The sequence below is a fragment of the Ylistrum balloti genome, unplaced genomic scaffold, assembly GCF_031769215.1.
Source record: "Ylistrum balloti isolate Yb309-2 unplaced genomic scaffold, AGI_CSIRO_Ybal_v1 Utg370250, whole genome shotgun sequence".
Classification (NCBI taxonomy): Eukaryota; Metazoa; Mollusca; class Bivalvia; order Pectinida; family Pectinidae; genus Ylistrum; species Ylistrum balloti.
This window is the reverse complement of record NW_026782200.1, coordinates 136,104-164,012: the sequence shown is the minus strand read 5'-3', so window position 1 is coordinate 164,012 and position 27,909 is coordinate 136,104. Positions and strand designations below refer to the sequence as shown.

Here is a 27,909-nt window from a genome sequence, read left to right as displayed (position 1 = left end):
GTACTTGACAAACTGAAGTGCAATACGACACACAGGACATCACAGTAACTGGAAATCATTTCCTAATATGTAAAAAAAAACATCATAGTTTGAACCATGTACTTAAGTTCTGACAAAGTGTATATGATTTAACACAAATGGACAGACTACCCCGTTATAGGTTATGTCTCCTTTTATTGACCAATAATTACAACACAAACACATCAGATTTATCATCATGATTTTATGACAGAATCTGAGAAGAACAATATACAGGTAGTGTATTTACACTTCTTCATCAAGACCGACATCTTTTTTATCTAAAATTAATAATCATTTCGGTAATTTATCAAATTTTGACATTTTCATGAAACTCAAATATTAACATTAGATTAATGTTTTTCAAATTCAAAGTTCCAATATTTTCAAAAACATCAGAAAAAGAAAGGGAAAATATTGCTTTCATACTCCCCCTGAAGTAAACTAGGCAGTACACTTCCAGATTTTTTCTACCTAAACACAGTCACAAGGATGTTTTGATGTTAGCAGTTACAGGCTGTCAACTAGAATAATAAACTTTATTACACAAATCAGAGCATTCCCTGCTAAATACAGTCTACAACATTGTCTAAAACATTCTGAATTATTGACCACGCTGTCCATTTCTGTACAGAAATCAGTTCACAGCACATTTGGAAACATATTATAGAAATTATTATACACTTCACCCAGAATGCCATTTTGAACAATTCCTATCATACATAGAGCTTTTCTTCTTCTTCGTCTCCTTTTGAACGAATTCATCTCACCAATGCCACCAAAATATTTTCCTGCATACAAATACCTCTATTTTATTTTCAGACAAAATTATCAAATGTGACTTAACAGCTCGCGAAGAAAATTACGAAATGTAAAATTTCTACCCTGACAATAACTATTACGATTATATATACATACATATATACACACAACACTATGTTCTGGCATGTACACAACAACACATAGCATTATAACAAAATAGCAAGAAGTTGGATGTTCAAAATCTTGTTTCCCACACTTATAGATATTTTATCTCTGGTATGAGACTTTTACCATCAAATTAGTTTTTGAGATAATCACGTTTAAGCTCAACTGTCACTATATTTTCAATGTTTGATCTAATTATATATACATCAGTAATAGAGTAATTGAAAAACAATCTGTCAAATTTACAGATCAGGATTCAAGAGAGAATTGTCTGAAATCTTAAAATAATTCCATAAATATTAAATTTGTCAATTTTCCCTTGTTTTGATTTTAGTGATATTTACCTGCTGGTTGATATATGACATATCGACTCATTTTTTGTAAATTTAGAACAGCCAGGCCATATGTAGACCGATAAATGATTTATGGGGTACGTATATTTGAGGATAATTTGGAATATTCTTAATCAGGTATTTATTCATTGAAAGATTTAATTTTAAGAAAATAAATACATTCGTAAATTATTGGTGTATTTATCTGAATTTTTAATTAAGATGAGTCTTTTTCATGAGGATATATAAGGCAATAATAGAATTACCAGTACATCTATAACACTGTCAAAATACTAAGGACTTTTGATTCTAATTTTTTCGATCAATGTATTAGTATATGGGCCAAGTAGAAACTACTGACAAAAGGCAAAAGGCAGAAAGGATAAATATCAATATAGAATGATAACATTGAAGCAGTAAGTCTGACATCATTTATTTATTTGATGTGTAATGTGCAATGTACCTACACTGCCTTAGAAATAGAAGTAAGAGACAACAATATATTATTCTAAAAGAAATACGAAAGTGACTGATGATTATAATGCGAGATGATTTACAATTGACACAGGTGGGAAAACCTACACTTATCAATACCATCATGTTAGTAATATTACTTACTGTATCAACTTGTTAATGACGACTCTGAAGACAGGAAATTACAAATAAACTCCTATCTTTTCCAATATTCCAGATTGAATCAATTTTTTCATTTTAATTCATTTATAAAACATCAATAACAAATGTGAATTAAAATGTCTTATATTTATCATTTTTGTTTGCCTCAGTGGATCTATCACATTACATGGAATCTCTGTGAATATCAGAGTACAAAGAGAACGCCCTACTGGTCAATCACAAAACCCAATAATTTCATGTTTAATTGAGGGAATCAAACCTCAGTTGTCATGGTGATAGATAAATACTGTATCCACAGCATCATCTGATTACCAAGCTTTCTAATCAGGAAACAAACTGAAGAAGCCTACTTAAATCAAAATTCTTTGAGATGAACGAACTTTCCCCCAAGTAACTTTCAACATATCTCTTCAAGTATAACAATGAAGGAGGCAAAACTTACAGTTTACAAAGTTAAAGAGTATAATGCCACAGTAAATTCTTTGTTCTATCTGTTATCAAACAAACATGTAAATTCTGAAGTACACAGATATATCAGTTCACAGTAAACCATTCTTTTATAAAATATGACCACCTTGTCTCTAAATTCTTTCAGAGTTTGCCTTGTGTATTCTTTTCTATATTGTTTAATCTGTGTTACACTAGACAGATAGGTTGAGTTTCATGAAGTTTCAGTGTAATAAATACAAATAGCATCAATAAAAATAGCGATAATACAAAAACACATCATAACAAAAAAAGCAAGTTTTACAGAAAGAAGTTATTCTCTAATACTTTTGACACAGTCCCAAGTAATTTCAGAATTACTGAGGGATAATGTTTATTCATAATATATGTTCTTTTCAAAAGGAACATATCATGCATGAAGACAAGGCTACCTAACTCCATTTTCAATCTAATATATGTAAAATAGATCAATATTGATGAATAATTCATTGGTCTAATGAGAAGAAAACATTAAAAAAAACAAATTTCTGTTTTTAATATTTATACACAACACCTACCTGGTATAGACTAGTATGTAGGACGATGTAACCACTGTGTGACAATTTCCATGAAATATCAACACAATCCAAGTTTGGTTTTGTGTTTACATTCAGACATCAAGACATATTTTGCTAAATATTCTACAATTCAGAAATTCAGGGAAGTAATTTTTTTCCTTTTTCTTTGGCCTTGACTATCTTGGCCGCACACTGAACTAGAAGTAAAGCTAAATCAAACAAGATAAAAAACAGGACAAATGAAATAGAATAGTAAGTGTTCTTCTGCCAACACATATCTGGAATATCACATCAGTCTGAACATCATCACAACTCTTGAGAGAACTGCTCAAAAAGTCGTTCATGTTTTCCAACCTTGCCTCATGGAGAATTTTATCACTGACAGTTACATAAACTTAATGACTCCTTAAAAGGGCCTGCCTTCTTAAATCCTCCCTTATGAGTTGTGTTCTTTAGCTGAATTCTCGGTTGCGGAGGATCAGAGGTGCTACCAGCGTCCAGACATAAAGGGTTAAGCAAACCCAGGTCGAGGAGATCTTTACCCACAGCGCAGGCATGTTGAAGTTCAGAGTGTTAAAGTCAGAACTCGGGCTGCAAAGAGACAGCAGATAAAAATTTCATTATTTCGACCTAGTAAAGCAAAAAAGGAAACTCAAAACTACAAGGACATTTTGTGGAATATGTCATCCGCTATAGACATTCGGAACATTATTACGTTTTTTTGTTAGGGATCTCTATTGAATCCTTACTGGATCCACTCGAGGACGCTACTCTAATGAATTCTATACGGATCCACCTGAGGACGTTCTCTAATGAATCCCAACTGGATCCACCTGAGGATGTTCTCTAATGAACCCTAACTGGATCCACCTGAGGATGTTCTCTAATGAACCCTAACTGGATCCACCTGAGGATGTTCTCTAATGAACCCTAACTGGATCCACCTGAGGACACTACTCTAATGAACCCAAGTCATCATGACATACAGGGCGCCCAGATACAACATGAAGTGGAAGAAATTACCTACATGTACCAGTTGGTGTCATCATGACATACAGGGCGCCCAGACACAACATGAAGTGGAAGAAACTGTACCTACCTGTACCAGTTGGTGAGAGTCATCATGACATACAGGGCACCCAGACACAACATAAAGTGGAAGAAATGTACCTACCTGTACCAGTTGGTGAGAGTCATCATGACATACAGGGCACCCAGACACAACATGAAGTGGAAGAAACTGTACCTACCTGTACCAGTTGGTGAGAGTCATCATGACATACAGGGCACCCATACACAACATGAAGTGGAAGAAACTGTACCTACCTGTACCAGTTGGTGAGAGTCATCATGACATACAGGGCGCCCAGACACAACATGAAGTGGAAGAAACTGTACCTACCTGTACCAGTTGGTGAGAGTCATCATGACATACAGGGCACCCAGACACAACATGAAGTGGAAGAAACTGTACCTACCTGTACCAGTTGGTGAGAGTCATCATGACATACAGGGCACCCAGACACAACATGAAGTGGAAGAAACTGTACCTACCTGTACCAGTTGGTGAGAGTCATCATGACATACAGGGCACCCAGACACAACATGAAGTGGAAGAAACTGTACCTACCTGTACCAGTTGGTGAGAGTCATCATGACATACAGGGCACCCAGACACAACATGAAGTGGAAGAAACTGTACCTACCTGTACCAGTTGGTGAGAGTCATCATGACATACAGGGCACCCAGACACAACATGAAGTGGAAGAAACTGTACCTACCTGTACCAGTTGGTGAGAGTCATCATGACATACAGGGCACCCAGACACAACATGAAGTGGAAGAAACTGTACCTACCTGTACCAGTTGGTGAGAGTCATCATGACATACAGGGCACCCAGACACAACATGAAGTGGAAGAAACTGTACCTACCTGTACCAGTTGGTGAGAGTCATCATGACATACAGGGCACCCAGACACAACATGAAGTGGAAGAAACTGTACCTACCTGTACCAGTTGGTGAGAGTCATCATGACATACAGGGCACCCAGACACAACATGAAGTGGAAGAAACTGTACCTACCTGTACCAGTTGGTGAGAGTCATCATGACATACAGGGCACCCAGACACAACATGAAGTGGAAGAAACTGTACCTACCTGTACCAGTTGGTGAGAGTCATCATGACATACAGGGCACCCAGACACAACATGAAGTGGAAGAAACTGTACCTACCTGTACCAGTTGGTGAGAGTCATCATGACATACAGGGCACCCAGACACAACATGAAGTGGAAGAAACTGTACCTACCTGTACCAGTTGGTGAGAGTCATCATGACATACAGGGCACCCAGACACAACATGAAGTGGAAGAAACTGTACCTACCTGTACCAGTTGGTGAGAGTCATCATGACATACAGGGCACCCAGACACAACATGAAGTGGAAGAAACTGTACCTACCTGTACCAGTTGGTGAGAGTCATCATGACATACAGGGCACCCAGACACAACATGAAGTGGAAGAAACTGTACCTACCTGTACCAGTTGGTGAGAGTCATCATGACATACAGGGCACCCAGACACAACATGAAGTGGAAGAAACTGTACCTACCTGTACCAGTTGGTGAGAGTCATCATGACATACAGGGCACCCAGACACAACATGAAGTGGAAGAAACTGTACCTACCTGTACCAGTTGGTGAGAGTCATCATGACATACAGGGCACCCAGACACAACATGAAGTGGAAGAAACTGTACCTACCTGTACCAGTTGGTGAGAGTCATCATGACATACAGGGCACCCAGACACAACATGAAGTGGAAGAAACTGTACCTACCTGTACCAGTTGGTGAGAGTCATCATGACATACAGGGCACCCAGACACAACATGAAGTGGAAGAAACTGTACCTACCTGTACCAGTTGGTGAGAGTCATCATGACATACAGGGCACCCAGACACAACATGAAGTGGAAGAAACTGTACCTACCTGTACCAGTTGGTGAGAGTCATCATGACATACAGGGCACCCAGACACAACATGAAGTGGAAGAAACTATAACTGTAAGCTACACTATCTTCTTCATTGTCCCAGACGTTTTGACCACCTTTCTCTTCATCCTTGTCAGATTCTGATGAAGCTGTAAAAAATTAATGTAAGACTGCATTACTTTGTCAAGCACAATGATGTCTGCTTGGCATTGAAGCCAACTCTGGCATACCAGAATTTAAACAATAAATCTATTTTGTTTTGTAATAATAAGCTTTTCAAATATAAATCTGATGATTTAAACAAACATATGACAGTCAATCAGTGTGAATTACATGTTAATAAATAATAACATAGTGGAGTCCAGATATATGTTGTTGGTTTTTTGCAGTTGTTAATTGCCACAAACATGTAATGGGAAAAGTTAGTGTCCATGTAAAAATGTTATTTTACTGGGTATTTAATGTAGCTTTGAACATGCTAGAAAATTACTGTCAGTCTATTACAAGGAACACAGTTTGTTCAGCAGGTTCTATAATATAGCTTTTACATTGGACAAAATCCAAGAGCATCACAGACTAAAAAAATTTGTGGCAAAAATTCACAAGACATCATTCAGGCTTATAAAAGTAAAACTTTCACATCTGCTCACTGAGAACTTTATGTTTTTATATCACTGTCAGTGTCCAGCAGACAGACATTATCTTGGTATATTTTTCATGATGAACCAATTGGTATTAATAAGCTTTAAATGGAAATTCAAACTTCAGTCATATATATTCTGTGGATATTTCATGATAACATAAACGTATCTTTAAAAGAAATTCAAAATCAAGATGTTACTTAAAACTAGGGAAAAGCACTGCAGAAATTAAATCACACTTGACTAAATGGTATTGAGTTGGACACAATCTAAGTCAGCCAATTTCTATTATATTTTATGATTATCCAATCTTGCCCTATATATGGTCTTTTCTGGCATTTGGCAAAACAAAATCCCATCATCTGGTAAATCTTAGCTGATAAAGGGATTTTTTATAGAGCATTTAAATGTAATGACACAACTGTAATTTGGCATCAAAGTCAACTGAAAAAAAAAAAAACATGTCGAAATGGAATATTAAACTTTGTCTGTCGTTCTGATAATGATTGAGAAGATTCCTTTTTAAAAGTAAATGCCAAGCCCTGAACCAATTTTGAGGCAAAAGTAAAATGGCTTATTTGATCTCAAGTCGGACACTTTCTAGCTAATACTACACACAAAAGAGTGTGATAATATGGTGAATAATCAAAATATTGGACAGTTAAAGACATATGGCAAGTTTTTAAAGACTCAGTTTGAAGATTGAAGTCATATTCCTCCAACAAGAAAGAATTAAATTGCATCCCAGTTTGCATTTACATAGACGAGAAGATGATTTGGTTGCTGAACAATGGTAAGGTTACTCCCATCCCTTTGGTTCTGAATCCACCAATAACTATATACATCCTCTCAGAATGTCACAATAATCACCAGCCATTTCCTTGAATTGGTCAATAGTCAGGACAAATAATATCAGTCAATATTTATTTTTACAAGTTTACTTAATTGTTATATGGTAAAAGTTGTCCAACAATGCACAGAAAAGCATGACCTTTCAGACAATATCCATTGTGTAACGGTAGATTATTCTAAACATGTTCAGTGTCCACTCGAAGAGGTAAAGTGTCCAACTCACAAGCAATTAATGAGAAAGTGATGGTAAAAGCATTAGTACAGGTTAGTAAAAAATGCAAAGCTTCAGACAAAATCAATCTGGCACATTGCTTTTCAGCTAGGACTTGTATCTGATGGCCTGAAAAAAGTTTTGTTTCTGAATTATTTTAAAGCTTAAAGGGACATCACCATAGCATCAATAGAAATTAAAAGGGTATGTTGTTTACACCTATATCTAGATGCTACTTCACTTCCTGTTTCTCCACTCAATTTTTTCAGGTTTGTTATAGCACTTACAGTATAAATAGTGATTAACAAATTATAAAATGGGGCTGTCACATTTGTTTGTGACTTTCTAATTAATTTACATCAACAGCAGTGATAAAGAATTAAAACACTTGTTTTCTAGGAAAATAAAATTTCTAAACATTCCAGTGTCCACAACAGGTTACACTATAAATTGTGTAGCTATTTAAAACATTTGTTATTTCACAATCACTATTTCCCCCTTGCGGCCCCCTTTGAAAAGCACATTTACATTTCCACTTAGTTTACTTTCCTGATCCTAAGATTTTCTTTCCACAATTTGGGAACTCTTGACTTTGTAGCTGATAAAATAACTTTTTTTAGCCACTGCTTCATGAAAGACACCATATTGTTTACAATAACAAATTCTTTAACACAAGCACAGTCAGTCCTTCTGAGCTTTGGTGAGTATGAAAAGTTATGTTTAATCACTGGTTGATAAACAAGAGATTTCCATTTAATTTAAAAATCATTAAATGTTCAATTCAGTTCTCAGTAAATTTTCACCCAAATTTTTCATTAGGATCTGAAACCAGAGCATTTAAGATAAGAGAGAAAAAAATTACTTCATCTTAATGTCGTTTTTTTATTTCACAGATCAGTGGTAAGATTTTTATTATATTCAACTTATATTTTAATATCATATCTGTCAAAGAGAAGCAGCATAGCGAGTAATATTCAGTAAAATCTGAAACAAAAATTTTTTCAACATATGCCAGAAACTACAGTGTACAATTTGAATCATAAGGTCAATGAACCATGCTTTTTCTGAAGCAATGATTCAGGAACTCTATGTCTTATCTAAAATACCCTTGGGTGGATATTAAAAATTGATCATTGTACTGACAGAAAAAAAAATATGCAAGAAAAATTATCATGAGAATTTAAGGAATATGAAAAATTTAATGTGGATAAAGTAAATTTAAGTTAGAACTTGAAAAAAAATAAACAACATCAAGTAACATCAGGCATAGCCAAGCTACCTAAAATTACAAGTCAGGTGTAGCCCAGTTACCTTAAATTATAAGTCAGGCGACGTCCGACCTTAGATTACAGGTCAGGTGTTGCACAGCTACCTTAAATTACAAGTCAGGTGTAGCCTAATTACCTTAAATTACAAGGCAGGTGTAGCCTAGTTACCTTAAATTACAAGTCAGGTGTAGCCTGGTTACCTTAAATTACAAGTCAGGTGTAGCCCAGCTACCTTAAATTACAAGTCAGGTGTAGCCTAGTTACCTTAAATTACAAGTCAGGTGTAACCTAGTTACCTTAAATTACAAGTCAGGTGTAGCCTAGTTACCTTAAATTACAAGTCAGGTGTAGCCTAGTTACCTTAAATTACAAGTCAGGTGTAGCCTAGTTACCTTAAATTACAAGTCAGGTGTAGCCTGGTTACCTTAAATTACAAGTCAGGTGTAGCCTAGTTACCTTAAATTACAAGTCAGGTGTAGCCTGGTTACCTTAAATTACAAGTCAGGTGTAGCATAGTTACCTTAAATTACAAGTCAGGTGTAGCATAGTTACCTTAAATTACAAGTCAGGTGTAGCCTAGTTACCTTAAATTACAAGTCAGGTGTAGCCTAGTTACCTTAAATTACAAGTCAGGTGTAGCCTGGTTACCTTAAATTACAAGTCAGGTGTAGCCTGGTTACCTTAAATTACAAGTCAGGTGTAGCCTGGTTACCTTAAATTACAAGTCAGGTGTAGCCTAGTTACCTTAAATTACAAGTCAGGTGTAGCCTGGTTACCTTAAATTACAAGTCAGGTGTAGCCTGGTTACCTTAAATTACAAGTCAGGTGTAGCCTAGTTACCTTAAATTACAAGTCAGGTGTAGCCTAGTTACCTTAAATTACAAGTCAGGTGTAACCTAGTTACCTTAAATTACAAGTCAGGTGTAGCCTGGTTACCTTAAATTACAAGTCAGGTGTAGCCTGGTTACCTTAAATTACAAGTCAGGTGTAGCCTAGTTACCTTAAATTACAAGTCAGGTGTAACCTAGTTACCTTAAATTACAAGTCAGGTGTAGCCTGGTTACCTTAAATTACAAGTCAGGTGTAGCCTGGTTACCTTAAATTACAAGTCAGGTGTAGCCTAGTTACCTTAAATTACAAGTCAGGTGTAGCCTAGTTACCTTAAATTACAAGTCAGGTGTAGCCTAGTTACCTTAAATTACAAGTCAGGTGTAGCCTGGTTACCTTAAATTACAAGTCAGGTGTAGCCTAGTTACCTTAAATTACAAGTCAGGTGTAGCCTAGTTACCTTAAATTTCAAGTCAGGTGTAGACTAGTTACCTTAAATTACAAGTCAGGTGTAGCCTGGTTACCTTAAATTACAAGTCAGATGTAGCCTGGTTACCTTAAATTACAAGTCAGGTGTAGCCTAGTTACCTTGAATTTCAGTTTACTAGAGACTATTATTGACTGATAGAACTTTTATTGAATATCTCAAGAGAAGTGAAGCCCAACATGACTTGATAATGTAAATACAATGTACATTTATCTTTAGGTTCATTCTGGACATAGCGACAAAGAGAGAAAATTCATACTAGGACCAAAGGACAGACAAAAATGTGGCTATATACCCACCTTTACTAACCATGGACGAATGGATAGATAAAGTGATTAACTAGAATATTTTTTTCAATTCATATCACACCACTTTCAATAGTTAATTCATATGCAGCTAGAATCTGGCTAAAAGACGAATTTGTTAACTGAGTTCCCTTAGAATTTATCGACATTAATCAAAGTTGACACAAAGAAACCAATTAACCAATCGGGAAAGAAGTACATGTACCTCACAAACTCCCTTTTAGTAGACAAATGGATGAAAGGACAGAAAACAGACAAACTCATACGAAGAAAGTACACAGCTGCCTCCTGTTGTAAATGGAGGTGAGATGCAATGATAGTCCTGGAACAGCTAACACTCAAAGGAAGAAGAGGATGAATGTGTCACCTTTACAAATGTACATAAGATCTAGGAATAAGTGACAGAGGAAATGAGTAGATTACAGAGAATCACACAATGAAATCTGGTTACCATGACTACAAAATGTAATCAAATCTGGTTACCATGACTACAAAATATCATATCTGGTTATCTTCACTACAAAACACTACAAGATTTGGTTAATATGACTACAAACATAAACACAGCAACACTATACACACCTTGATAATCAGCTGTAAACAATAACAAAATAGCAATGCACGTCATGCAAAAATAAAAAAAATTACCTGATATGCAATACATTTGGTGTATGAAATAAAATTACTAAAGAACACTAGTTGAAAAACCTGACAGGGCGACTGTTTTTCCCGCAGCAATTAATACTATTCAGAGATTTGGCAATATTCATTTAAAATCATATAAAAACCTTGGATATCAATAACTCACAATAGTTTATAAATACTATGTCATGTAATAGGGGGCGAGCAAAACTCTATGTAAAAAAAAAAAAAAGCATGCACTAGCCATACAGGATTGAGCTCTGAAGCAGTACAACTAATACTGTAGCTGACACAGAATTTTTTGCAAAACAATAAGTCATATCTGGTAAAGAATGTTATATTTATCATCCAAATTCTAAATCCATAGATTTCAGTTTTTTAATGCAATCTCTAAATTATTTTTAAAGTTCATTTTTGTTGAATGCCTTGCAATGACGTCTACAATCTGACATATAAACAATTTCCTTGTTTTGTTTTAGGTTTTCTTTTAAATTTGTCAATTTTGCAAGAAGCATATATCTGGTAATAAGCTCACCCACATGTACTGATGTTTAGAGAAATGCTTACAAATAATGCTTACAAACGCTAAATCATTGTCCTATTAATAGCATTATAGTTAGGTATTGATCATATCAATTTAATATTAAACAATTCAGGAATTAAGACATACCTAACATCTCAGAACATTTTTCTCTGGTTGCTAACGTCTATTGCCTACAAGTTCTTATAACACAACCAATAAGAAAATTATGTTTGACATTTCAATGATTACCTTGTCTGATGAAGGTGGTGAAAATATCGGAACATCAAACATAATTTTCTTTCACGTAGGAACTTCTATTCGATAGAATTAGAAATTGTTTTGTATATACCGTTCATTTACGTTGAAAGTTACCTATTAAAGGTGAACTGTGTTTAGTAGGTATACTGTAATAAATAAATCATTTGGTCCAATATAGCATTTCAGATGTACTGAACTAATTAAAAGGGAGTGAGTTTTATAAAACAAACTAGCTTGCTTTTACTTTCTATGGCTGGAACTGTTGGATCAGAATTCCTTGTATTATACTTATACAAGTAACGAAAAATGTCATCATTTACTTTGTAGAAATTAAAAAGTTCCATCCTTTACAAGTAAAATGAGCTGAATGAACTGTTCCAACCACATAAAAGTAAAAATGCTTCAAAGGTGGCTAAAGCATTACAAATACAAATCAAAATTATTGAGAAATGAACGACAGTTCCAACCACATAGAAGTAAACATCCAAGATCACTTACATAGAAGACTTTCCCCTGAAGAGTTGTTAAAGGGACATAATTCTGAACAGTACTGTAGATCAGGTCAACTTTCATAACATGCAAATCATATTAGTAAAATTAATTCCTTACATGTATTATTTACTTGAATAGATTTAGAATAAAATTGCATGCCTATGTTGATAAATAAAGACAAGTTTAGTATAAATCTGTTTTTCACATTTTTGAATGGTGAATTAAAGGGAAAATTTTCTAAATAATAACCAAAAAATTTTGAATGGTTGTTGTAAAATATTGTACAAACGACACACAAATGAATAGCACCTTTAAACACAAATTCAGAGTGTGATACAGTAGAGTTAAACAATAATTTAAACTGCATCATACAGCTGTTTCATCCTTTCTAGGACTTCATGAGATTTTTTCAATCTTTAAAGATTCTAAATTTATATTTTCATATGTATCTTTGGTTAATCAGCACTAAATTTCCATTTGTTCAATATCCATGTGAATCATATCCTCCATGACATCTTGTCATAATATTTTCGGTCACAGGAACTGACCGACCTCTACTACCTACCTGTGTCAGACTGCAGGATTGTTTTTTCAGACATGGTCAACTTGCCCACTTGGCTATTAGTGGAGGTTCTGATGCTAAAATATTCAAAATGAAAATGTATTAAAATCTGTTTCTTTCATATTCCATAAGGCACTCTGAAAGCAATCAGTCGCTGACCATACATTTTACATGTTTGGCACAAGTTTCTGATAAACCATTCATCTAAATCATTTGAATCACAATAATATCTTCTGGACTTTCACGGTTACTTTGAAGCCATAGCGGAAACCTTTCACATCCTGGGATCGATAGGTCATGGGGTTATTTGTCTAATTCTAGAGCGACCGCCATGCTTGTTTACAATATGAATGGCTTTGTGTAACTTACAAGAAGAAATAATACAGGATTATAAGAATTTGTTTACTAAACGTATGTAAGGTCAGGCCCTACTTCTGTATGTAGACAATCAGTGAAGGCACTCAAGCCAACCAAGTTTGATCTTTGCAATTTACCTTTTTGAAATACATCAATAAAATAAAGGATTATCAGTATATACCCTGTAATTCATTTGCAAACTTGATTAAATGTTTCACTAACAATCTTTATACATTGTCCCCTGTTGTCCGTTATATCAACAAACTTTGGTCCATGTATCAGTTAATACTTTGTAAGAGCTGCCTTCCATTAAATGTTAACAGTATATCAAACACCAACATAGTGGTCACCATATCATAAGAAAATGCATGACTTATATTCTGGTGCAGCTTATATGTAGAACATATGAGAAAAAATCGCTAAAAAAGGCCCTGCTGTTCATTTACTGGTGCTGCTTATAGCCTGGTAACAGTAATAACTTAATGGTGTCGAGGAAAGGCCTGTCAGCACCCAAATTTTTCAAGGAAAGTCCAGGCTTTGTCTGAAATGGTGAAGAATGCCGAGAACATTATTACCTGTTGGTCTGATGTTTAAGGCAAGTACCTGGAATTCTAACCTATAGTTTAGGACCTGTGGTCAGATGTCCTAGGTAGGTACCCAGAAGTCTTACCTGGAGTAAAGGACAGCAAAGAGCCAGAGAAGGAGAGCCAACAAACTCTGGTAGTCAAATTGTCCAAACACCATGGAGCCACTTGAAGCAGATGAAGACGGTGAGGATGTAATGTTTCCACTAAATATCTCAGGCAGACTTGGGTTACATGAGCGATCTGTAATAATTAATGAATGTTAAAAATTCTGGTTTGTATCCTGTCTTACTGAACAACTATTCCAATATTTAAATGTTTGTTACACTTCCTTCTTTTTACTTAACTTTACAAAATGTCAAAAACAGCAAAACTGACAATCTCACAAAGCTTCAAAAAAAAAAAATATTAATTTCATGGCTAACAATCAATTTACAATCAAATCATACCTGGGTTGTTTGACATGGCTGACCAGGTCAGATACTGGACATAGAGTGTGATGACCGCTGACTGCAACAAGCCAGATCTGGGGTTCACTGCAGAGTAGAAATACACAATATTTATACAACAGACTAGACCTAGGAATCCTCAAGATCATCATAGTGTTGGATTCCATTGATGTTTCTTGATCAGTCTAACGTTGTTTGACCGACGTTTCTGAATCATTACTACTGCAGTAAGTATTCACAGTATCTTAGCTTTATAAAATAAGAGTTTGCTTACCTTCCTGGACCATTGGTAAGATGGCAAGGACAGACACAGCTGCACACAGGATCAAGTTAAAACTCACAAAGAACTTGTGTAGGCTGCAGTCTCCCTGTAAATATCCATTATCAATGAATTTATAAACCCTACAAAATTGTATTGACAGCATTCTCTGAGTCTCAATCCATACCATTTATACTGAAAATTTGTAATCCATAGTGGTTCTATACTAAATATATTCATATAGATTCTCAGTTCATACAGATTCCAAACTGAATTCATATGGATTCATGATCCGATATTGCTTCTATGCTGAATCTCTATAAATTCTAATGTTCTATGCTAACTGTTTTAATTCATGTGCATTCAAAAATTTAACCCATAATGGATTACAACAAACTGAATATGGATTTGATTCCGACAGCACTCATTCCACTAATTATTACTGCTTTTTTTGGATTTTTTTTATTACTGACCATAAAAATATGTGTTTACTGACCATGAAAAACTATAATATCTGTTAACATCAAAAGTGAGTACACCTGTGTAACAGAATAGCCTCTACTAGAGACATTATGGTACACCGGTGTTACAAAAAACCTCTACTAGAGACATTATGGTACACCGGTGTAACAGAATAGTCTCTACAAGAGACATTATGGTACACCGGTGTAACAGAATAGCCTCTACTAGAGACATTATGGTACACCGGTGTAACAGAAAAACCTCTACTAGAGACATTATGGTACACAGGTGTAACAGAATAGTCTCTACAAGAGACATTATGGTACACCGGTGTAACAGAATAGCTTCTACTAGAGACATTATGGTACACCGGTGTAACAGAAAAACCTCTACTAGAGACATTATGGTACACCGCAGGGCTCCAAGTGGCACATCAGATTTGGTCACCATTTGGTGACCATGTTCAAATTTTAGTCGCCATTCTAAAAATTTTAGTCGCCTTAATGTTAAGCAGAAAATATTTGTTGTTTTTTACATTTAGTTTCATTGGTGTTGTGTTTAAAACATCATTATTTCTTTCATATTGCGAGATAAAGAAGAAATTCAGTCAGTGTTTGCTATTTTTATTTTCCTGAAGTTTATGCAGTGTCATGTGTCTCAACTGGCCAACCAGTATATTGACAAGGTTTCTTTGCTTTTCTTGCTGTAGCAAACCACAAATCTATGCATGGCTTGGCACTGAACTTGTCCACAGAAGTGATCCAACGTGCGTTTGGACGCCATTTTGGATAGCACACAATATCGTAGTCAGTTTACTTAAACGCTTTATAGTATCTGATTCAAAGTGTTAAGCGCCGAGAAGACCAAGATGCGGCGATTGTAAAAGAAGAAATGGAATTGTCTGGATTTTGAAAATAGGTCGCCAAATGGCGACAGCAAATGAGTTTTAGTCGCCATTTCTAAATTTTAGGCGCAAATGCGACCATTTTGGTCCCAATTTGGAGCTCTGCACCTGTGTAACAGAAAAATCTCTACTAGAGACATTATGGTATACCAGAGTAACAGAATAGCCTCTACTAGAGACATTATGGTACACCGATGTAACAGAATAGCCTCTACTAGAGACATTATGGTACACCAGTGTAACAGAATAGCCTCTACTAGAGACATTATGGTACACCAGTGTAACAGAAAAACCTCTACTAGAGACATTATGGCACACCGGTGTAATAGAAAAACCTCTACTAGAGACATTATGGCACACCGGTGTAATAGAAAAACCTCTACTAGAGACATTATGGCACACCGGTGTAATAGAAAAACCTCTACTAGAGACATTATGGTACACCAGAGTAACAGAATAGCCTCTACTAGAGACATTATGGTACACCGATGTAACAGAAAAACCTCTACTAGAGACATTATGGTACACCGGTGTAACAGAAAAACCTCTACTAGAGACATTATGGTACACCAGAGTAACAGAATAGCCTCTACTAGAGACATTATGGTACACCGGTTAACAGAAAAACCTCTACTAGAGACATTATGATACACCTGTGTAACAGAAAAACCTCTACTAGAGACATTATGGTACACTGGTGTTACAAAAAACCTCTACTAGAGACATTATGGTACACTGGTGTAACTGAATAGCCTCTACAAGAAACATTATGGTACACCAGTGTAACAGAATAACCTCTACTAGAGATGTTATGGTACACTGGTGTAACAGAATAACCTCTACTAGAGACATTATGGTACACCGATGTAACAGAAAAACCTCTACTAGAGACATTATGGTACACCAGAGTAACAGAAAAACCTCTACTAGAGACATTATGGTACACCTGTATAACAGAAAAACCTCTACTAGAGACATTATGGTACACCAGTGTAACAGAAAAACCTCTACTAGAGACATTATGGTACACCTGTATAACAGAAAAACCTCTACTAGAGACATTATGGTACACCAGAGTAACAGAATAGCCTCTACTAGAGACATTATGGTACACCAGTGTAACAGAAAAACCTCTACAAGAGACATTATGGTACACCAGTGTAACAGAATAACCTCTACTAGAGATGTTATGGTACACCGGTTAACAAAAAAAACTCTACTAGAGACATTATGGTACACCTGTGTAACAGAAAAACCTCTACTAGAGACATTATGGTACACTGGTGTAACTGAATAGCCTCTACAAGAGACATTATGGTACACCAGTGTAACAGAATAACCTCTACTAGAGACGTTATGGTACACTGGTGTAACAGAATAACCTCTACAAGAGACATTATGGCACACCGGTGTAATAGAAAAACCTCTACTAGAGACATTATGGCACACTGGAGTAACAGAATAGCCTCTACTAGAGACATTATGGTACACAGGTGTAACAGAAAAACCTCTACTAGAGACATTATGGTACACCGGTGTTACAAAAAACCTCTACTAGAGACATTATGGCACACCGGCGTAATAGAAAAACCTATACTAGAGACATTATGGTAAACCGGTGTTACAAAAAAACTCTACTAGAGACATTATGGTACACCGGTGTTACAAAAAAACTCTACTAGAGAAATTACGGTAACTTAAATATAAGGAATTTACCTTGGCATAATACACATAGAACAGTATGATGGCCACAAGAGCGAGAATGTAGAAGATGATGGTAAAAAACAGCAGTCCTGAAAAAAATTTAAACACTTGTTAATTTATTTCTGTATATCAAAAAAGAAATGTACACATATATTTACAAACATACTCATTTCAGATTTTCATATACCTTCAAACTGTAGTAAACATTTTACTGGAAAACACACTTCTGATTTATTCAAGTTCAGTAGACTTGTTTTTAATGATGATGATCAATTGTGATAAACAGCTTCAGTAACTTTGATAAGATCTGTGTGAACCATTTTCTCATACCGAAGTAATAGCATTTGGATTCAGTTTCCTCATATTTTTCCACCCAGCTCTCCGCCCATCCATGCGCAAAGTCAATGATGAGAATCAGTTGGATGAGTATAAACAGGAAAGCTCCAATCATACCGATGACCATCCACACTAAAAAAAAGGTTCCAGGATTTTCTTTTATCACAGAAAATGAATAATCTTTCTATTTACTTTATTTATTTACTTGGACATCCACAGATATTTTTTTAAAAATTTAAAAAAAAAAAAACAAATTACTTTAACAGATCTTTAGAACAATGATAAATTGCACAGGTACTAGAAGCAGTAGGTGGAATCCCTCAGGCGTCATTGACAATATCACGACAACAAAACAATTCCCAAAGTTTTCAAGTATTAATTACAAATACATAAATATATCATGTAACATTACATCTAGATGTCTCTTAATATTTTAAACACATTTACATAAAATCTAGAAATGTCAGCAGACACTGTATTTACAACCAGTATAAGTTAAAACAAGACAGTATACCTAATCACTGAACTTAAATATTGATAAACGCACACAGTATCTTTTAAGGTGTAAATACAGTGGAACCTGCTTATCATCCTCAGTTTTTCATAAATTATAACATCGCAGACACCATAATAAACTGAATCAAAGTACTGAAAGTACTGGTATGCTAAGACCATTGAAAAAATAAGTTCTTTGTTATTAGCTTGCTATATACTGAAACCAACTATATGCAAGCAGTAAATCATTGCAGCCCATAAAAAATGACCAGCAGATATCAGAAATAACAAGCATAGTAGTATTACTTATGCAATACATGTCCCAAGTAGGCTCAAAGATGCAATGATAGGGAAGTTGTCCATTTCTTTGGATACACTGTAGGAAATGTTGATCTTGGACACCATATTATCACTTTAAAGACTGTGTATCTTGTTGGTTTAAGACCATTAGTTAGACCATCATGCAAGTAACATGCTACATACAAATATTGGGCAGCTTCATTTTCCAGATTGTTTGTAAACGACTGCATAAGAGTGCCAATTTTCTAAAACAAATATATGTCACCATAACTTAAAATAGAAGATGCCTATTCTTCCGGAACACCTGGTCTTATTCTCCTTGTACTTTTTCAGGGAATCTTGAGTAGATATTGTCTTTGTTTCAATTTTACACTTGTTTTGCTGGTTCTACAATTCTGTTGACATGTTTATATATTCTTTGTTCTCTAAAACTTGTCGCAAGATATTTTATTCCTCTTGTATTATCATTTTTTAACATCCTTACAGTGATCTTGAAATTTGCAAGATGTGAATATCTTTTAGGTTGTGAAATTTGATAGAAAAATGAGGGTAATGCAAAGAACATCCCCATGCATCTATCCGTTTTTTGACTGTGACCTTGATCTTTGACATCTGACCCTGAATTTCTAAAGAAACTGACTTCTCCTCATAAGGGATACATGTTCCAAATTTGATTAAGGTATACTGTCTTAGTCTCAATGCATTTACAAGGTAATCATATAGTACTTATGCAAGTACTGTGACCTCTACATTCAATCCTCAAAATCATTACTATATCCTCTCCACATTGCCCAGGGATAACTGAAACTGTAATCCAAATGATAACTAATACCCCCCAACACCCACAGCCTTAGTTATCTCTCCATGGTGACCTTTTGCACAGAAACATCCTCTGAAACACAGCGGCATGTGCACGTTCCCTAACATTCCTGCAAAGTTTTGTTGAAATTGGTCCACAGGTTTAGAAGTTGACTGACAAGCAAAACCCGTCTATATTGACCAGTTGCCATGGCAATCAATATTTCGAGGGAAAATGGTGCATGCACATCTACACATTGTCCTGAATATTACTGAAATGTTTCATTGGAGTTGTCCAGACAAGATGTGTCTACAGACAGACAAACAGATGGATGGACTGATAGACAACCTGATTCCAGTTTACCCACCCTTTTGGTGGTATAAGAATGCACAAGAGTGCTTACAAATTCCATGTGGACAGACATTATGGAAAAATAATAATAATAATTTTAAAAAAAAACATGATACAGATGCTTATATCTTGTTTTATTCAGTTTTTAGATACAGTATTCTTTCCATGCTTTGATCAGCAATGTAAATCTTGTCATGTCAATATCCTAGTACAAGATTTCATACACAAAATTGTTGTAGGTACACTATTAAGATACATAAAAAAAATACATGCCTAAGTTTAAATGAAGGTTTTAAACAGAAGTCATATTATTTCAGTATACAGCGATCTTTTCTACACATTTGTAAACAACAAACTCAGTATGCGGTGATCTTTTCTACAAAAAGTTTTTTTTTATATATTGTATACACTAAACTAAAAATAAATAAGTAAACCTTTCTATGTACACTACGAACTCAGTATACAGTGATCCTTTCTACACAAACTTGGTGTAACTAGTGAATCTTTCTACTCAAGTAAATTGAAGATTGTATACAAATTTACTACAAATGCAGTATACAATGATCTTTTCCACATTTTTTTAGTTTCCACGATTTGTTGTTTCTTCTTTTGTGATGGTAAATATATTGCCGCCTTTAGAAAGTACTGTGACATTAAAAGGCAACATGGTTGTTAGCATCTCCTCAAGTGATTAATCATCCTCAACATCTAATTGGAGGCCGGAAAGAAGGACGTTTTTCTCCACCATAAGGTCCTCAAATCCATTGTTGGTCACCATAGCCAATTCCAACTTAGAAGAATCAATAGAGATACCTTCTACCATTCCAGATTTCATTTCTTCAGGGACATCCACTTGCTGAAAGAGAGTAAGGGAAATAAATAACTATATTTCATTATTGCTATGATTATGTGCAAGAAATATACACTTCTGTATAAGCTTATAGTCTTCCCAATAGGAGTCTATATTAAATATACTGTCAAATTATTAAGCGATGGACAGCTAGCAAAATGATAATATCTTGACCATGGTCATACAGAGATTGAATCATAAAATTAAATTTGTGTGATAAATCTGTGCAGTATGATAATTTATTTTGACGTTTGTATTTCAAAAATCATTTTGACTTGAAAAGTAATGTGTAATTTAATTAATTACATTGGACCGTCATGTAATGGTTATTTAATTACTTTGAAAATACCTGTAATGGCAATGCCATTTTCATAATGTAATTGTAATTTAATTAATTACATCATCATGTAATTGAACCCATACCTGTTACAAACAGTAGCTGTCCTAACTGATCCTAAAATTAACTTTGGCTACATCTATCACAAAATTAACTTTGGCTATGTCCATTACAAATGCCACATTTAGCTACAGTAGAGGTATTTCAAAAATGTACGTCATTGTAGCTGAAAGGACATAATTAATGGTTACTTAACCAGAACTACAGTTCTGAACAAACCACTACAAAGCCTGGTTAACTGTACTAAGAAAATGTCTTCTCAATTAATCAATTTCATTGATTATTGACATCTTATTGTTGTACTTACAGTCACTTGAGTTTCTTAAAGTTTCAATTTGACTTTTAATAAGGCCCAAAGTGATAATACTGCAATGTCTTAATAAGCTCTCGAGGGGTATTGGTTAGACTATTTATCCCATTTCATTCCATTCACCATGGAAACAAAACTCTAAAACGCTTAAAAACAGTCGACAATTTATGACAAATATTGAGTCTAGGGCTGTATAGAATTGATGAATCAAGTGTTGAACTGAAAGTGGAAGCAGTTGACATAATACTGAAATTTCTGAGATGAACAAATACAGTACATATATCAAAAGTTCAGGCATAATAAGAATTGTACCAATTACACTTTACACATTCACACTGGGACCTAACACTTTACGTATTCACACTGGGACCTAACACTTTGCTAGGTTTATCCTAATCTTTATTAAAACACTTTCCGGGATTCAGATGTCAATTGACATCTTCATTATTCCCAATCTTTATATTGCAATCGTTCACATGCATCACTCTTCAACAGAATCAACGAGACATCATGTCAGAAAGACAAAAACTAAATTTAAACTAAAACTATAACTTCACTTGTAAACCTTACAATTAGCATAGCTGTAGAGTTCCCGTAAGATTTCATACCCTGGCCTTGAGGTACTTCTAAATTATCTCCGATCAGAAATTTGAAAGAGCTAGCACGGACAATTCATTTCAAAACACTGAAATACTTTACGGAAGCAACAAAAATGTGTTAGATGCTTACATAGCATTTTTCAAATGCATACTGCTTCAAAGGAAAAGTCTTGAAAATATTTTGAAAAAAGTGCCATGGCGGCAGTGCCCAGCTTGCGCTTCGCCGTCGAGCCTAAATTCAATACATGCGATAGCTCATTTCAAATGAATTTTTGCAAAAAATGCAATTGCTAGTTCAGTATAAGTATTGACTTTAGATTCAGCTTATATATATAGTGATACTTACCTACATAAAATACCCGCCATCTTCTTTCTGCCGCCGTCTTCTTTCAGGGTCCAGCAGCAAAGAGCACCCCGGCTGTTTCCGTCAAAATTTTATGCTACTCTAAATCATTCTTATTTTAGTTTCATTCTTATTTTCAACTACATATTTCAGTATTTTCAAAAGTTTTCAACAGTATTAAACGGGATGAAAATTTTCGAACAAGAAAAAAAAGAAGGATATATGACACCCACAATGCATCGCGCGGAAGAGAAAGTTAAGCCGCAATATTGGCATCGCCTCGCAAAATTTACCACCATAAAACGTGAGTCTTTGTCATTGTATTTACAAATTTCGGTGTCTTATTATCATTAATACACAACACAAAACGTTTTCTTGATGTACAAGTAATGAAGAAAATGTCGATAAGGTTGTTTCATTTAATGACTAGCATCAGCAACTTGTAGGGGCGATAATCCAATGATTACGGTAATGTCCGGCAGATGGAGTAGGAGTAAACTTTCGATTTATGAACCAATGAAAACGATGTACTGATACTCGGGGCCAGGGGCGACAGCAACATGCTGAAGAGCATTGAAATGCTCTTAGGATAAAAAGCAATTTTGAGATGAACAACACTGCTGATATGATCACTGAATAGGTGAACCATTAATATACATCATCATGTAACTAAAACAGCATTTATTTTTTTCATCTGACCATACCCTGTTTAAACATTTGTTTTAAATGGCCTTATTCTACCTTTACAAGATTTTTCCTCACTAAATTTTATTTTTCAACCTTACCTTGTCCAAACTCTCCTCTTGGGATGAAGAATGCTCCAACACAAATAGCAACAAGAACAAGAATCTTTATGGCCCAGAAACTGGAATGGAAGTAAGTATACTCTACCTTGTTTCAATACATCATATGATACTTAAGTGCAGATTTTTTACAGATCATCAAGTATATTACATTTTCTTTATTGCTAAGCATTGTAAAATGAAGAATTTTCCTAAGATATGGAATTATGTAAATAGACCCTTAAATCTACATACGATACAACACCTGTCAAGTCGCAAGTTTTTGAAAGTTTATTTCCATAAATATTATTGTCCCAAACTAGTGATTTTTGAAAATATGAAAATTGCTGGGTTTTTCTCCCTACTTTATACAATGTGTTGATAAATACTGTACCCATCCTCGATACTCCAGCGGTTAAAACCACTTTTGCTCTTTGCACCCCTGGAATATGTCATGGTAAAAATAGAAGTTCTATGTGTGACACGTTGTGGACAAGATGGAAATACTAGTTTGATCCTTTGATGTACATCAAACAAATCTTGAAGTCACATAACAGTATGCTTGTCATGGGTTTGAAATTGAGTGTTGTTTGTTTGTAATCTTCAAAAGGAGTATATCAGCCAGTGATTGGTCAGTTTTTTCCTCCTGGAACCAATCAAATTACTTCACTTGTAACTTTAATTTTGCCATGACCTGTTCCAGGGGTACAGAGAGCAATAGTGATTGTTACCCTTGGAGTATCGAGGATGTAGTGATCGTAACTCCTGAAATAACGAGAATGTGGTAATTGTAATCCCTTGAGTATCAAGGATGAATAGATTGTTACCCCTCAAGTATCGAGGAAGTAGCGATTGTAACCCTTCAGGTATCAAGAATGGTTCCAGGGTTGTAGAGAGCGATAGTAACTGCTACCCCTGGAGTATCGAGCATGTACCGTACCATGCATGAGGTTGTGTTTAATCATAAACAATGAAGGAATTGGATCAACATTACATAACAGTGATAATATCCTTTAGGTACAAGACTTTTACGCTGGAGATCTCCAGAAATGGCTAAAAAAATTATAGTCACATGATTTATATGATCATTGATTCCTTTGCTAATATATATATATATATATCCTGATCTGTAATTCACTGTTACTAATAACAGCACTGAAAACAAGATAAATGCAGCAATTTCCTACAGAAGTTGATTGTTGATCATAATTTTCTTAAGATTACCTCACCGCAAAAAAAAATGAGAAAAAACAAAATAAAAAACTCAGATCTGTTAACCTTCTTTTTCCCCAACAAAATTCTAACATATTGTTATCCAATAAGTCAGACTGGCACACACACACTTCCGACGAAAAAAACAGATCAAATGTTGACAAATTGCCATCATTAGACATATGACAGCCTAGTGGTTAAGGTCTTTGATCATCTTCATCATCAGCTACTCACCCATTCTGTATACCAGCCCTTGGATCCTTGGAGGATTTCACATTGATCATGATGATGGCAAAGAGTAAGAAGAATGCAGCCATAGCAAAGCAGATTCTGTATACAGACAGGTAGCCAACGATATCATCGCACATGGACGCCTTGTCGTCGGCGTGATCCGCCGCGAAAATGTCATAAGTGAAATAGTCCTTACATAGCCCAGGTATCTATAATAGGAAAAGAAACTAGATGTATACGTAAGACAGGCCAAGGAATGCATCCAATCCTCTCAAACTTTCCTATAAATAGAATAGATAATCTATATATAGTACAAACTAATATACCACCAATCTGTACTTCTAGAAATGGAGGTAAATGTAGTCAAACCAAAGGCGATCACAATGAACCAGAAACATACAGAAAATGATAATGTGTTGGTATGTCATAACGTTATTATATTATCTAACATGAAAACACATCTCAATATAGTGAAAGTTACCTTTACAAATAACACAATTGTGAATGTTATTACATCTTCCAAAGGATCTCCGGGCAAAAGAAGAAATCCAAGTAATTTTTTATTTCATTTTACGAAAGAAATCTTTGGTATATGGATAAGGTGTAATGTGTTTGCCTGAAATACAAGCAAATCCAAAATACTCTATCAGTAACTTTTGGTTTTCAAATATTTGAGTCCTGGACTTATGCTTTTCCTGTGGGACTCACAGAAATTTTGAGAAACCAACATGTAACCCTGGTAAAATACTAGCCGCAATATACCACTCGGCTAGAGAGAACTTCTCTTTAGCTCGATTGGTTGAGCGTCAGACTAGTAAGCCAGGGGTCCCAGGTTCGATTCCTAGCGGAGGCATTGAGATGAAAAATTACCTCTGTTACATTGGCGCCCATGTAGGGACCCGGGATTAGTACTTAGCCATGCCCCATCGGCATCGCTGTAACCCCTGGAAACTCGAGGACGAGTTATTTCCTGGAGGGGGAGTATGTAACCCTGGTAAAATACTAGCCGCAATATACCACTCGGCTAGAGAGAACTTCTCTTTAGCTCGATTGGTTGAGCGTCAGACTAGTAAGCCAGGGGTCCCGGGTTCGATTCCTAGCGGAGGCATTGAGATGAAAAATGACCTCTGTTACAAACATATCACTTAGTATTGGGTCTCATCAAACATTTGGAAATGGTCTTCTATACTCAATTGAAACAAGAGAGCCACAGATCATAACAGTCATCTGACTACAAAAACTTGAACATGGAGAAGGGTTAATTTTTCTACTTTGAACAAAATCTTACTTAGAAGGTTAAATGCAGATGGTAGTTTGGTGAGGATTAGGTAACTGTAACAAGTGTTACCTATTTTTTGACAATTAAGTTGGAGATTAATCCAACTATTAATACTTGTGAAGAAGTTTGAAATAGGTGCTGCATAGGAAAACCATGACTGTGCAATCATGTTACAAAATGGCCTCTCTGACTGCTGTATTGAAGTTTGAACAATGTTGAAAAATAACAACACTTTGTTGGATACCTTCCCTTAACATTTCCACCAATTTTTAGCACCAGTGGAACATGAGAAGTTTAAAATATGTTTTTCAAGATGGTGGCCATTTTGGAAGTTTGTCCATTAGAATCCATTATTTACTGAAGAGATATAGTGGGTTGTCAAAATTTGGATGAGTCCTACATGATCATGGGTCTAGGCCTCTGATATCCGAATCCCAAAAATTATAAAGGACACACACATATATATATCTGGCACTTAAAAATGAAGATGACTTTGTTATATACTGACCTTATCTAGTGCTCCTCGAAGACCTGGAGCCAAGAAAATACAGGCGATAATGCTTCCAACAATTAGAACAAGAGAGTAACCAATCCGGGTAGCAGTTGAATTCTTGCATGATGGACAGGCAGCACAGCACAGACTGCAAGCAGCACTTCCACAGCAGCAGGCAAGCTGAGAAAAAATAACAGAAATGTTATACAGTATCGGACAATATCATACAGACAGCAGTGATCCACAGACTGCATCCAGCAATACAAGTTAACTACATACAATAACACATTATCACTTACACTGACCAATGTAACCCTGGGTACCTTTTACTTACTTGATTTATTGAGAATCTTCAATGAGCTTAGTTTCAAAGCATCTAAATCTTAACTGTCTAAACCGTATCACCATTGTAGGATATATATATAAATGGATGTGTTAAAAACAGAAAGTCATTGAATTGTGACAAGAACAAGTTCAAGTAATTAACAGGATTATACTTCATACTTTATGGGATACCATGGCTACGTATGATTAAAAAACTACTTAGTCTACAATTCATGAAATATCTGCATTTTTTTTAAATTTTAATATGTCATTCCAAGAACTTGACATATTGAAATTAAGTCACATCGAATTTTATTAGATCATATGTAAACAGTTCCTGAATATGACACTATACTATGAAAAGAAACACACCATACATATAAAACTAGGAAGTTAATCAAAATACACCGTATCAGGCTATATATATGTATATATATAATTTACCCATAATACTATACTAAGTTATGACGCAAAAATACTTAATCAAATAATCATCATTACTTATCAACCTAAATCAATACTCACCGAGCCTACTATACACCCCATGTTCTTTGTACCAGTTGGACACTAAGATATTTTCGAATTCAAATGTAATAATTCAGTTCAAAATCCTGTGATGGTTAGTCATCAAATGTTATTTGTTTACGTTTTGCAAATGGCGCATGTGAAACCTAATGCAGAAACAATCACCGGAAAAGGAACTAACCGGATTTTATTCAAACATTTCATGGAAATTTGAAGGTGTACGGGAACACATTTAGATTGTAGAAAATATCTTTTTAATCATAAAGTAATGAAGGAATAAAAAATAGAAGTAATGGGTTGTGTTGTCGCAAAGACATGTATACAGGATGGTTTCCAAAAACATACTGTACTCGTAACTGTTACATTTCCGGATAAAAGTGGGATCCGGTGGCATAAAAAATGTAGTTAAAACATAACAGTATATTTTGTCACAAATTTCCTTCTTAAAGAATACACGACATCCTGGTTGACATCTACAAACACCAAAATATACCTACTCCTCCTTTCCCCACATTCTTTATATCATATGGGAAACAAAGTTTTTAATTAAAAACAATGATACCATCCTTTATATATTT

General features: G+C 35.1%; 1 protein-coding gene across 2 annotated transcripts; it reads right to left on the bottom strand.

Annotated features, from left to right (window-relative positions):
• Positions 1–208: 208 nt before the first annotated feature.
• On the bottom strand, positions 209–27,457 carry LOC132552495 (serine incorporator 1-like). 2 transcript variants are annotated; one of them, XM_060216674.1, is made up of 13 exons: positions 27,332–27,457; positions 26,498–26,662; positions 24,714–24,919; positions 23,271–23,350; positions 18,036–18,173; positions 17,718–17,794; positions 14,651–14,744; positions 14,377–14,463; positions 14,014–14,170; positions 12,990–13,063; positions 12,431–12,445; positions 5,916–6,066; positions 209–3,508 (listed from the first exon to the last, which is right to left on the bottom strand). In XM_060216674.1, the coding sequence occupies exons 1-13, from the start codon at positions 27,350–27,352 to the stop codon at positions 3,370–3,372; spliced, it is 1,404 nt and encodes a 467-aa protein (XP_060072657.1). In that variant the 5' UTR covers positions 27,353–27,457; the 3' UTR covers positions 209–3,369. The 2 variants fall into 2 exon arrangements, with proteins under 2 accessions (XP_060072657.1, XP_060072656.1); XM_060216673.1 differs by lacking the exons at positions 209–3,508; positions 12,431–12,445 and having other exon boundaries at positions 5,881–6,066.
• Positions 27,458–27,909: the final 452 nt, after the last annotated feature.

Coding starts and splice junctions, on each gene's coding strand:
- LOC132552495 (XM_060216674.1), bottom strand. CDS start 27,352: ATGGGGTGTATAGTAGGCTCG. Junction 18,174..23,270: donor AAGAGGAGAGTTTGGACAAG/GTAAGGTTGAAA, acceptor CCTTTTTTTTAG/TGTGGATGGTCATCGGTATG. Junction 13,064..14,013: donor TTTGCTGTCCTTTACTCCAG/GTAAGACTTCTG, acceptor TGAATATTTTAG/CATCAGAACCTCCACTAATA.